The sequence below is a fragment of the Selaginella moellendorffii genome, unplaced genomic scaffold (genome assembly GCF_000143415.4).
Source record: "Selaginella moellendorffii unplaced genomic scaffold, v1.0 SELMOscaffold_66, whole genome shotgun sequence".
Taxonomy (NCBI): Eukaryota; Viridiplantae; Streptophyta; class Lycopodiopsida; order Selaginellales; family Selaginellaceae; genus Selaginella; species Selaginella moellendorffii.
This window is the reverse complement of record NW_003314327.1, coordinates 100,501-113,648: the sequence shown is the minus strand read 5'-3', so window position 1 is coordinate 113,648 and position 13,148 is coordinate 100,501. Positions and strand designations below refer to the sequence as shown.

Sequence of the window (13,148 nt, the reverse complement as noted above, 5' to 3'; positions counted from 1 at the left end):
TCGATGCTGCTCGAGGTTTGCCTCGACGCAAAGCTTGGCGACGAGGTCTCCCACATCCTGGGAAGAGTTCCCTGGGAGAAGCTTAGTGGCCGGGCTTTTGCCAAGCTGAGGCATCACTTTCCGGAGCGCAGCTAGGAGGTAGACAAGTTTTGGAAGAGGAACGAATGCTTTGCATTTCTTAAACGGTCATCACTGTAGAACGATGAGAATGTCTCGGACGACAATGAGGAGGAGGATCTCTCGTATGGCAGTGACAAAGAGAAGTATGTGGAAGACGGGGTGGAGTTTGTGATGGAGCTGGAGTCCCTGGGCGAGCACGACATAACGGTGGCGCTTGCATCCGAGCTTCTGTGCCAAGGTTAAGAGCTTGGAAAATCTAGAGGTGGTGGCGCTGCTGCTGCTCGACAAGACCGAGCTCATACCCAGGGATCCATGCTCCGAAGTGATCAAGACGATGCGAGGAGCCGCGAGCTTGGTTGGCTAGAAGGAGAAGGATAGATTGAGGAAGGCTTTTCGAGATCTCTGCAAGGCAGAGCTCCCGGACATGTCTGACAGTTCGGACATGAGTTCTCGGGGAGGAGATATACAACGAGATGTATATATGCAACGCAACCTCGCGTGACTTGGTAGGACCAGGAGTTTGTTTTGGCTAGGAGAGGAGTGCTCGGAGCTATGGTAGAGTGTGTGAGCAAGAAGAGTAACTTGGTGAAGAAGATGCTGGACAAGGACGAGGGTCTTGTGGAAGAAGCCATGAGATATGGAGGGAATGCGAGGGATGCGATGAGAAAGCCGGTGGACTTGAGGATGTGGGTCTGTGGATGCCCACCAGGTTTATGGGAATCCTCGGCACCAGCGCCGCGTCCATGATATTATGGTGGAGAAGTGGAAGAGTACTGCATTCGAGGAGGAGATGGAGCGTCTCCAAGGACTGAAAGACAGGCTTCTGGCAAGAGTGTTTGTTAATTTGTTGCTAATCATGTCTTTAAATCTTTACGTCATATCTTTCAGAGCGATTTGGACTTAGGCTAGGAAGATTCTCAATTCTCTATACTTTCATTGTCCACTCTATAATCTATAAGCGAAGAGTCATTTCACACAAATCTGACTTTCAGTTCTTGAAGATGCTCCATCTCCTCCACGAATGCAGTACTCTTCCACTTGTCCACCATAATCTCATGTACGCGCCGCTGGTGCCGAGGATTCCCATAAACCTGCCGGGCATCCACAAACCCACAAATCTTCATCACCTTCAACGGTGGTGGCGGTAAATAGTTCCCAAAGCTCGGCTCCCTCGAGAGATACTCCATCCTCGAATCCACCACCTTTCTCATCGCATCCCTCACATTCCCTCCATATCTCATGGCTTCTTCCACAAGACCCTCATCCTTGTCCAGCATCCACTTCACCAGGTTGCTCCTCTTGCTCACACACTCCACCATAGCTCCGAGCACCTCCTCCTCTCCCAGCCAAAACAACGTCTCGAAAAACTCCTTCTGGTCCTTCCAAGCCAACGCGAGCTTGGGATCTCGATGTCTATCCCCTACCCAAGAAATCATCTCTGCCCTGTCAGCCACCTCCGGGAGCTCTGCCTTGCACAGATCTCCAAAAACCGTCCTCAATCCATCTTTCTCCTTCAAGCCAACCAAGCTTGCAGCTCTTCGCATCGTCTTGATCACTTTGGAGCCATTCATGTATCGATCCCTGGGTATGAGCTCGGCCTTGTCGAGCAGCAGCAGCGCCACCACCTCGTGATCTTTTAAGTTCTCCACCTTGGCAAAATCCGCGAAGAGAAGCTCGGATGCAAGCACCACCGCTGTGTCATGATCGCCCAGGGACTCCAGCTCCATCACAAACTTCACAACGTCTTCCATATACTTTTCTTTGCTCCAGGAACCAGAGAGATCCTCGAAGCATTCCTTCCTCCACGTCCAAAACTCGTCCACCTCCTCTCTGCGCTCCGGGAAGTGATCCCTCAGCTTGGCAAGAGCCCGGCTGCTAAGCTTCTCCCAGGGAACTCGTCCCAGAATGTGGGAGACCTCGTCGCCAAGCCTTGCGTCAATGCAAAACTCGAGCAGCATCGCGATCCCATTCTCTAAATGCTTCTCCTCATTGTACTTCACAGTCACGGGTAGCTCAGAGGAGATCGCGCCGCAAAACATCTTGGCTGCAGCGATCGCCCCGTCCCGGCATCCACAAGCGTCCAGTCGCAAGGCCAGACCTCCGCAAGCCATCACTGCGCCATACCACTCCGGAGGATCGATGGCTTTCACATCTTCTCCGCTCCACCACTGACGCTTCACTGGCTCTTCGTGCTCCTTTACGGCGTTCATCACCGTTTCCACAGTCCCTTTGCATGCCTCCCAGCCGTAAGCCTTCACCGCCGTCGCAAACTCGTCGAAGCTCGTCATGTTCGTTCCCCACGTCCTCAATATCAAGAACGCGGCATCGCGAGCACCGCTCTTCACACACGCATCGAGCAGCCGGGCAACAAACTTCCAGCATCCGAGTCTCCAACCCGGAGAAGCCTCAAACTTCTCCGGCAAGCTGTGGAAAGCATCCACAGCTTGCTCCAAGTTTCTCCTCTTGCTTTCCTCCGATCCGCAAGCTTCTTCCTCGATCCAGTCCAGCAGCCAGTCTATGTGTATCGGCGAGCAGCAAATCGTTTGCATCCTCGTCTCTCTCGGCCACACCACCAGAACCGCGACGTGGTAGAAGTACTGATTCGTACCACCTTCGTTTCCAGCCATCATCCCCGTCCCGCGGAACTCGTCCTCGAGAAAGTCGAAGAGATCTCTCTCGTTAAACTCGTCCTTGTCCTGGTTCATATCCCGGGGCAGCTTCTTCAGCGCGCAGCGAAGAACTTGGTGCCGGACATCAATCTCCCACCTTTGAAACTTGGCTGGCCTATTGTCGATACCGTACTCGATCGACACGTCCTCCGTCACGGTCTTGTGCTTGGTGAGCATGCAAAGATGGACATCCAGAAACTCGCAGGCTCTCACCATGGCCGCTACAACGCGGTCCTGGCCCTTGAGCCCGGCAAACGAGAGGCTCGTCTTGGAGTACTTGTGAGCCAGCGGGATCGCCAAGAGCTTCCTCTTATACTCGCTGCGGTTGCGGCTGTATACCGGGGCATAGTCATCGTCATCGTAGCTATCATCTTCTTCCACTTGAGTCCTCCTTGTCGCACGCTATTGCCACGACGAAGACTTAGAAATGGAATCAAAGTAGAGATCGATGCTTACCGTGGCGAGTTGCATCCGGGGAGCGTTTGATCTCGCTACCGTGGCGAGTTGCCTTGACCTCCGCGAGTTTGCTCTCTGCGCCACACCGCCGCCACCTTTCTCGACCCATTCCCGAAGAAGCTCTTTCACTCGAGGCATCGAGGACACAAAAGAGGGGACGTTCTCGGCGGCTATGAACTCCACGTTGTTCCTCACCAGGCTAAAAACCAGGGATAGCCTCGATCCACCGGTCACTTCCTCAAGCTGGTGCTCGCAGTCGCAAAAGAAGATCGTCGAGAAGTACTTGCTGGAGCTGCCTTGCGAGAAATCAAAGCAGTAGCGCTCCAGCCCCTGGCGAACCCCGAGAGCTCCTCCGGTGTGCCCGGACGCTGTGGGGAGCTGGACGATCATCGTCGCAAACATCCTTCTCCGTGTCCCTGTGGAACTTGAAGTGTCCTCCAGCCTCGTAGAGCAGCAGCTTGTAGAGCTTCACGTCGAGCTCCAGCGCTCTGGGATCCAGGCCCATGGCGGCGAGCCCAGCAGCCGCCAAGCCATGAACCACGGACGAGAAGAAGCTCGGATTCTCGGGGCAGGAGATCTTATCTGGATTGACCTGCCATGCCTTCCTCACGTCCGTGTCGACGAGAGTCCTCTCGCCGAGACCGTATGGCGCTTGCTGGCAAACTGACTTGAGCCTGGCGAGACCCTCTTGCGAGAGTGGGAGATGGATGCTACCGGCGCCTTCCACGAGCAGCGACGCTGACATGGGGAAGACATTCACATCGATCTCCCCTCCAGTCGTAAAGACTTCTCGATCACACCACAGCGAGCGAAGATTTCAACGATGACGTGCACTGGAACTTTTGGGGGACAGGATGGTGATGACGGTGGCTCCAAGCACTTTTAACACGGAGTTTTCGCACTGGAGCGTTTGCGATTCCGAGTGTTATGTTTGCTCTTCGCCAGCTATGAACCTGCCTTTCTTCGGTGTACAGGAAGAGTACCCTTGCATTTGTTAAGGTCAGGGGGTTTGATCCGGAGAAGAATCCCTGGCTGGATATTGTGTACTTCGTAGTCTCGTTGGGCGTCGCTACATCTTCTCACAGCCACCATGAACGCGTGATAATCCCACTTGACGCCTTGATTGAGCTTGTGCACTCAAGCACTGGCATCGTGAAACTCTCCGACCATCGCATAAGTCTCGCCGTTGCACACAGATATCAGGGGCGACAAGAGTTGGCTGTTTTGTTGTGGCAATCTCGATAATCCGGTGATGATCATCGAGTTTGATGTCCGTAGAGAAGAGTGGACGAGGGCTGAATGTTTCGTTTTACTTCTTCCAGGTGTGGGATTTTTTTTGTACACACTCCAATTGGGACTGGCTTTAGCATTGCAGCGTTGGAGATCGAGGTCTCATTTCGCAATGTCAACTTTCATATAGCTACGAAATCGGTCTGAGGAGGGTGAGCCGGATCGAGGCAAATCCTCCAGCGAGCAGGGCTACTCATTCCAAGCTTGGAAAGCAAGGACTTCATGCGGTAGTGCGTGTCGGGAAGTGGCTGGCCTTCAATCTTTCTATTCCATCCCTCCGGCTGGTTTGATGCAATAGGAAAGTACGACTCGTCGACACCACCGTGAAGCTCGTGGAGTAGTTGGTCCTGGAAGTGAATGGGAACTTGAGCTTCGTCTAGAATGTGCGTAATATTGACGAGTTTTCGTTTCACCCTCCACTCGTATCTTTTGACGATGTCCGACGTGCTCTCTTACGCCATCAACCTCTGCTTCATCAGCTTCCAGCCCTTCACCGCAGTCCTGTTCTTGTCGTTCCTCTAATCCCTCCCGAGCCCCTTTTCATCTCGTTCGTCTTGTCTCCTCCTCCTAATCCCTGATCGGGCAATTTGCGTGTCTTACAATTCGGCGTTGCTGATTCCTCCACAAAGTGGAGCGATGCATGGACCTTCTCGGCCGTCAGCCTAGCCGCACCTCTATCTCTCCAATCGAGTGCAAATCTTTCCAATGCTTGGCGCTCCCTCGATCGCCATGGCAGCTTTAAGCACGCGGGATGATCAACAGTTCGTGTACCATGGGAAGTGTAACATTGAGATTTTAGTTTTTTTTCTTGTGATTCCATTTTTTTCTTGCTGGAGTTGTACGCATGGAAGAAATTTACCAAAGAGGAATGAGAATGGTCTGAGCTCTTAGCAAGAACACAGGTATGAAAAAGCTATGCTTTTACATATCTTTTGCTTCTCTGATAGACTTTCAGCCTTCCTGCACGCAGAAGTTAGACTTTTAGAAAACCAGCAACTCAAGAAGCTGTCCCTATCCAAGCTGAATGGGATGCACACCTTGGATAGAGCGCTCGTTTGTGGGCTTGCTGGAGAGTTATGCGGTGAAGTACTTGCCATCCCCCGTGTTCCATGTTATGGTCTGAGCGCTCAGCTCTCTGGAGTTGCCATCGGAAACGGCTTGACAACATAGGTATAAAAAACGATATTTAATACGTTCAAACTTCCTCCCCTCAGCAAAGGTTTGAAAGCATCATCCATGCACTGGTTGATCTCTTTGATCCAGGCACTGGCACTCGGAACTATTCTCCTCGTCTTCACCATCGCAGCGCTCCAAAAACTGGATATTTCAGATAATTCACTCCAAGGGGAAATTCCAATTGAACTAGCACGCTACACTCTCGTTGACCTGTCAAAGAACAACTTGGCAAGAGAAATTCCATGGGAAGTATTCAAAACGTTGCGCCTTCAAACCCTAGGAATGGAAAGAAACAAGTTGATTGGGCAAATTTCACGGCCACTGCTTGAGAACTGTGCAAAGTTGGAGCTGCTGCAGCTGGGGAACAACTCTCTCCATGGCACCGACATTGACGTGAGCAAACTTCCATGGTTAAAGAGAAATACTTGCTGGAGCTGCCTTGCGAGAAATCAAAGCTGTAGCGCTCCAGCCCCTGGCGAACCCCGAGAGCTCCCCGGTCTGTGGGGAGCTGGACGATCATCGTCGCAAACATCCCAGCTTCCTTCTCCGTGTCCCTGTGGAACTTGAAGTGTCCTCCAGGCAGCAGCTTGTAGAGCTTCACGTCGAGCTCCAGAGCTCTGGGATCCAACCCCATGGCAGCGAGGCAGCCGCTGCTCGGATTCGGCAGGAGATCTTATCGGGATTGATCTGCCATGCCGTCCTTGTTCTCTCGCAGAGACCGTATGGCGCTTGCTGGCAAACCGACTTGAGCCTGGCCGGTCACCCTCTTGCGAGAGCAGGCGATGGATGCTACTGGCGCCTTGGACGAGCAGCGTAGATTGTTGTTGCTGGCGGGCTTCAATTTTATCGGCTAAAGATGCTGGCTATTAAGCGACGCTGGCATGGGGAAGAGATTCGCATAACTTTCTCCATAACTCTGGTCTTCTCTAGTCAACGCTACTCAAAATTATTTGTGTTTACAAACGCTAAACAATGAGCAAAGTTTGTTTGTGTTCTTCATTGTTCTTCACAGCGATCACAGAGCTCTCTCATCTATCCTCCGGGAAAGGAAGATACTCCTTGTTGATCTTCCGGAGCGTGGAATTCTGGGCAAGAGTGTCCACAACCGCCGTCACAGCAGCAATCGAGGCAGCAGCCGCGAGCCCACGACCAACACTTCCATCTGCCAAAAACCCACCAACAAAAAAAAAGGAAATCACAACGAAGAAAAAAAACCCCTCAATCCAATCCAAGAGAATGTAGCTCACTTCTCAGCCCAAGAACAGCTCCAGCGGCCCAGCCAGCATAGATCGAGTTCCAATAGTCGGCCTTGCCGCGATACCTCTCGCAGAGGGCATCGGTGAGGGCGTAGGCGGCGCCCATGGCCCCAATTGTAGCGCCATACTCGATCATCTGGTAGCGATTCACGGCCCTGACAATCTCCCGGCCCTTGGTGGGCATCTGGTAGTTCCACCGCGTCTTGAGATTGCCATACAGGGCGCCCAGCAATCCACAGCCCAGCCCCCCCGAGAGCGTCTTGTACGTTACCGTGTCATAGTCGCCCAGATCCACGCCGCGGTAGTCATCCGAGCCCAGCACCGGCGCCTCTGTCAGCGTCTCGAATAGATCGCTCACCACGCCCATCTCTCCAAGCCCAAATTTAGGGTTCTTCCGCAAATTCCGGAATTTCACATAAACCCTAAAATGCGGCTTTAGGACCCCATCACCTTCTTGATGTCCTTTTTGGGCATATGCCGAGTCCACACAACGGCATCTTTCAAGGAGATCCCACTCCCGTGAGGAGCACTGGAACTTTTGGGGGATTACTGGCGATTGACGGGACAGGATGGTGGTGACGGTGGCTTCCCTCACGAAGAACAAGACCTTCACTTTTTTTGACCTTGTAAAATGTAAGACTTCAGGGTTCTTCGGCGCTTCTTCTCCCAAAATGGCAGCTCTTCACGACCTTCCGGAGCAGCTCCAGGACGTGATCTTCTGCAAGCTTCCTTTCACCTCCATCACCGCGGCACGGTGCGTCTGCAAGCAATGGCGCACCAAGCTGCGCAGCCAAAACTTCCTGGTAATGTACCGAGAGTGCAGGACCAGGCCGCGCGAGCAATGGATCATGGCTAGCAACAAGAGTGGCGCCGGCGGCTACGCGATGTTTAGCATCCAGGACAGGAAATGGGTGGACACAAGCTTGGCGCTACCGCCTTCTCTCCTGCCCCGAGACAGCACCTTGGCACTCTTTGGATCCTGCGTGGGGTTGTGGTGCATTGGGGTCTCGCTCGGTCCCGAGCTCTCCAAGCTGGTGCTTTGCGACCCCATCACCGCGAGGATTTTCAAGGAGATCCCACTCCCTTGGAAGGCCCATAGGGAGGACTGGAACTTTTGGGGCATTGCTTCTTTGGATGGCTATAGACGGGACAGGATGGTGGTGACAGTGGCTTCCATCTCGAACAATAAGGTCTTTGCATTTAACACACAGTTTTCGCACTGGAGTGTTTGCTATTCCGATCGTTACGTTTGCTCTTGGCCAGCAACAAGCTTGCCTTTCTTCGCTGTGAGGGACGAGCGCATTGTTGTGAAGGTCAGGCGGTTTGATCTGGAGAAGTTTGGGGATCCGTGGCTGGATCTTATGGATGTGGTGGTCTCGTTGGGCATCCGTTCGAGGAGGTCTGGGATATTTGTGTGCAATGGCGAAACTTACGCCATGGTGGGAGAGTTTTACAACGACAAAACTGTGCTTGTAGTGCACAAGCTCAATGAAGGCGTCAAGTGGGATTATTACTCGTTCAAGGTGGCAGGGGTTTGTGACGAGGTTGAGATTCTTAGCGATGGGCAGACAAGATCTGGGTGGTTTGTTGTGGTAATCCTGATAATCCGGTGGTGATCATCGAGTTTGATGTGAGTAGCGAAGAGTGGACGATGAACCAGGGGATCTTTGGGCCCATTCAGAACTTGGACAAGGTTATGTTCTTTGAAGTTTGAGGTGATCAGATCGTAAGCTGGTTCATTTCCATTTCTTGTGTGATCTAAATTCTCTCGAGTACAGATAATAATTTGTTGTTTACAGAAATGGAACAGCCACAACTTCACAACATTGAGATTCGCTTGTATCTTTTGGGAAGACATCATTTTCTGAATGGATCTTCCTCTACAAAACAAAACGCTCTTATAATCATGACAAACTTAAGCTTACAGACACGTGATTAGGGTAAACAAAGATGCGAGAGCGGTTTAATGGCCTTCCGGAGCAGCTCCAGGACGCGATCTTCTGCAAGTTGCCTTTCACCTCCATCACTGTGGCGCGGCGCGTCTGCAAGCAATGGCGCACCAAGCTGCGCAGCCAAAACTTCCTGTTAATGTACCGAGAGTGCAAGACGAGGCCGCGCGAGCAGTGGATCATGGCTAGTAGCAAGAGTAGTGACGGTGGTTACGCAATGTTTAGCATCCAGGACAGGAAATGGGTGGACACAAGCTTGGCGCTACCGCCATCGCTGCTACCCCAAAGCACCGCCATCTCGCTGGCACTCTTTGGATCCTGCATGGGGCTGTGGTGCATTAGGGTCTCACTCCATTGCAAGCTCTCCAAGCTTGTGCTTTGCGACCCTATCGCTGGGAGGATTTTCAAGGAGATCCCGCTGCCTTGGACGGCCAATAACGACGAGTGGAACTTTTGGGGGATTGCTTCTTTGGATGGCTATAGACGGGAGGTGGTGGCCTCCATCACGAAGAACGAGCTCTTCACTTTCAACACACAGTTTTCGCACTGGAGCGTTCGGGATGTTCCCAAGCATTACTTGTGCTTCGCTGTAAGAGATTACTGCTCTTCTAAAATTAGGGTCAGGGTTTAATCCAGAGAAGTGTGGGAATCCCTGGCTGGATGTTAAGGATTTGATAGTCCCGTTTCGCCTCGACGTCCACCTCCATTGGAAGAAGTCCGGGATATTTGTGTGCAAGGGCGACATCTATGCGATGGTCGTAGAGTTTCACGATGGAGAGATTGCGCTTACAGTGCACAAGCTCAATGATGCAGATGGCAAGTGGGATTATCACTCGTTCGAGGTGGCAGGGGCTTGTGAGGAGGTTGAGATTTGTAGCAATGGGGAAGACAAGATCTGGGTGCTTGACGAAGGCAAGATCATCGAGTATGATGTGCGTAGCAAAGAGTGGACGATGGACAACGAGATCTTCAAGGTCTCGTCAAGGATTCATATCATAGACAAGGTAATGTTCTTTGAAATTTGAGGTGATCAGAAGCCTTCTTTCCTTTCATTCTCTTTTATTTCATGTGGTGCTATCACTTAAAATCACTTTATTTTTTGTGTTCTTGTATATAAAACTGCCTAAACCTTTTAGGGCTTGCATATTTAGTTTTTAACCACAAGCTTTTGCCTTTAAAGTTAAGCATTCTCTGCCCTAATTAATTAACGTTACGTATGACCCATCCTACGGTTGACACGTCCCCCCTAGCGGGACCTGGACAGCTAACGCCCGTCGGATTGTTCCACGCTGGGCGGGCGGGCCCCGCGCCCCAAGGGGGAGAATATTCGCTGAGCTCGAGAGTCTCCTCTCAATAGTCGAGCTCCCACAACAAATATTTTGCTTTAAACAAGCCTATCATTCCCAGATCTCCAGCGCCTCCTCCTCGATTCCATGCCGCCGGCTATGGCGAGATGCCGCCATCTCTCCAGCTCTCCCGTCTAGATCGGCACCATTCCAGCGCCAATCCATGGTGACGCTGGCCAGATCGTGCTGCGCCGCGGCGACGGCCACAACCTCGTCCACGATCCCTTACAGGCGATTGAAGCAGCTTAGGGCGGAGCGGCAAGCGGCGGTGGCCGCGAGCGCTGGAGCTCATGGTGGGAATGCCGGCGCTGGGAATCCACAGGTGGGCCATGGTGAGGATGATGAGGATCACAGGATGAGAATTCGATCGCTGAGAAAGGCGGATCGATCGGAGGACGCGGTGGTGCTCAAGGTTGCCACGGTTGGCGACTGTGAATCGGGGAAAACAAGCTTTCTGGTAAGCAAATCCGAGCTTAGCGAGAGTCTTTCTCTCGTATAAGCGAGTGTGGTTTTGGATCCTTCTCAATTTTTTTGTTGTTTCACTGTTTCCAGGCCAAGTATGTGAGCGCTGGGACCATTCAAGGGGATCCCGAGCTGGAGGATGATCCGGAGTCAGAGCTCCATCCCCACTGCGAAGAGGATTATGTGCAAACTCTAGGTGTGGCTTTGCGAGAGAAGTGCCTGAGGATCAAGAATGCCAAGATTGTTTTCAGCATCTGGGAGCTTGGAGGTCTGGTAATGCTGCCGAATTTCATCCTAGAGTAGAGTTTGCATTCCATTCCTTCTTTCTTTTCTTCTTCCTAGCAACGAAGTTTCGGTGTTTTTTTCCTGGGCAGGAGACAGATTGTTTGAGGATCTTCTTCCCAGTGTTTGCGAGGGTGCTGCTGCCGTGATTTTCATGTTTGATCTCACGAAACGCTCGACTCTCAAGAGGTATTTTGTCGTTGAGGATCTTTGTTTTGTGTGCGATCGGCCTGCTGTTCATACTTTCTTCGTTGGATTTTCCCAGTGTCAAAGAATGGTTCATCAAGTCCAGGAAAATTAACAATGTAATTAAAAGCTAAGCTTTGGAGTTTGGTCACTAACGTTTCTGTTTCTGATGACAGTGTGCTATTCCTGTTCTAGTCGGAAGCAAGTATGACCAGTTTATCTATTTCCCCCAAGACATTCAGGTGGCAATCACCAAGCAGGTAAATTGTCCAGTTTCTCCAGCCGTTTTTTCTCCAACTAGGAATTAACTCCGGGTAACCAGGCGATGTTTTATGCCGAGACAATGGGTGCGTCTCTCTTCTTCTCCAGCACCACGCACAACATCAACATCCACAAGATCTTCAAGATCATCGTGGCCAAGGTGTTCGATCTGCGCTGTAACATCTCCAGAAACTACAACTTGGGAGAACCCGTTGTGGTTTACTGAGAGTCAATTGAAGAAAAATGGATTATGGCTCCTGCATCTTTGTAGCCACCTTTTCTAAAGCTGTTTGAGGTGGAGTGAGATCGTTAAAGTTCATAGCATTGATGGATGAAGGTTTTTTTCCAGCCAGATGCTAGAGTAGCAGCCATAAAAGCCAAAGCATTACAAATAGCACTGAAAGGACTCAAAGAATCAAAACACCAAGCTATGATAATGTTGAATCATAGTAAATATACCTAGAACATTCAAGCATTGAGATTTAACTTTTTCTAATTCGTTCGTAATTATAAATCTCCATTTTCTGTCTTGCACGCTTGTGGTCAAGCCGCAAATGCTGTTTAGACTGTCTTCCAAGGACATAACAAAGCCGTGTAAAAAGAAGGGCCAATGATCAATGGACACATAGATCCAAAAGGAGATTGATTGAGATTTTAGCAGAATGGTGTTTATAAGAATTGAATAGCAAGTATGGGAATAATTGAATCTCCATAATAGCTAGTGTCATTCTAAGGATGATCCAAAATCTATTAACAAGAGGAGTGACCAAGTTAAGTACTATTAAAATACTTAGCTGCATAGTTTTGTTAAGCTTTATGTGGAATAACCTTTTCCATCCACCATGTTTTGTATCTTTGAAAATTGGATTGGGCAGCTATATTTGTCAATATAACATGTTTGGAGTCTTTGGATGTGAGCTACAGTTATTTGAACTCAAGATGATTCTCACCATTGAACAATTCTTGAAGAGTTTCCATTATTGTGCCATAGTCATGAAAGTTAGGACTGAATAAGTGCCAAAATCAAACATATTGACTATATCTTTCCCCAAACCAAAGATACCCTTCCTCCAAAACTAAATATTATCATTTGTATAGCTTCATTGCTCCCACTATTCCAAGTGATAGAGATTATTGCACAAAAATCTGGTGATTTGTATAAGTTGTGTTTTAGAAGTATAGTGGAATCAAGGTTTTGGACCAATTCCTTATTTTATCAAATGGAAGTTTATAATTATAAATAATGTTCATAATTTATAAACACAAGATTAACATTATTGCATATCAATCATTAGATGGTAAAATAAACTAGAATATATTAGGGAGTGTTTAAGAAAGTTTATAAGTTATAAACATATTCATAAATTATAAATACAAGACTAATATAAATGAATGACAACTGATCCTAGAATATCTACATATTTTAATTGCTTAAGAAAACTAAAAATGGTAAAAAAATTATTAAAATTTGTATTAGCACAGCTTAATTGGTTTCCAGTCCAATCTTGCATTTATATTTTTCGTTGGGAATTTAATTTATAATTTATTTCTAGATATTGTTTCCTTAAACATTAGTATGGATCCTAATCAAAAGTTAGAGTTCAACAAGAAACATTGAAGATAATTGTTACTCATGTACACTAATGCATTTCTTTATATGTCTAATATGATTATAGAATAAGATGAACTTCCCAT

General features: G+C 49.4%; 2 protein-coding genes across 2 annotated transcripts; one reads left to right on the top strand and one right to left on the bottom strand.

Moving 5' to 3' along the window:
* Nucleotides 1–6,638: 6,638 nt before the first annotated feature.
* Nucleotides 6,639–7,374, bottom strand: LOC9649461. The gene is made up of 2 exons (XM_002985075.2): nucleotides 6,959–7,374; nucleotides 6,639–6,873 (listed from the first exon to the last, which is right to left on the bottom strand). The coding sequence occupies exons 1-2, from the start codon at nucleotides 7,332–7,334 to the stop codon at nucleotides 6,740–6,742; spliced, it is 510 nt and encodes a 169-aa protein (XP_002985121.1). The 5' UTR covers nucleotides 7,335–7,374; the 3' UTR covers nucleotides 6,639–6,739.
* A 2,917-nt stretch (nucleotides 7,375–10,291) lies between these two features.
* On the top strand, nucleotides 10,292–11,709 carry LOC9649460 (septum-promoting GTP-binding protein 1). Its single transcript, XM_024659047.1, has 6 exons — nucleotides 10,292–10,719; nucleotides 10,815–10,992; nucleotides 11,099–11,195; nucleotides 11,272–11,311; nucleotides 11,369–11,452; nucleotides 11,515–11,709. Exons 1-6 carry the CDS (start codon nucleotides 10,426–10,428, stop codon nucleotides 11,677–11,679), a joined length of 858 nt encoding a protein of 285 aa, XP_024514815.1. The 5' UTR covers nucleotides 10,292–10,425; the 3' UTR covers nucleotides 11,680–11,709.
* Nucleotides 11,710–13,148: the final 1,439 nt, after the last annotated feature.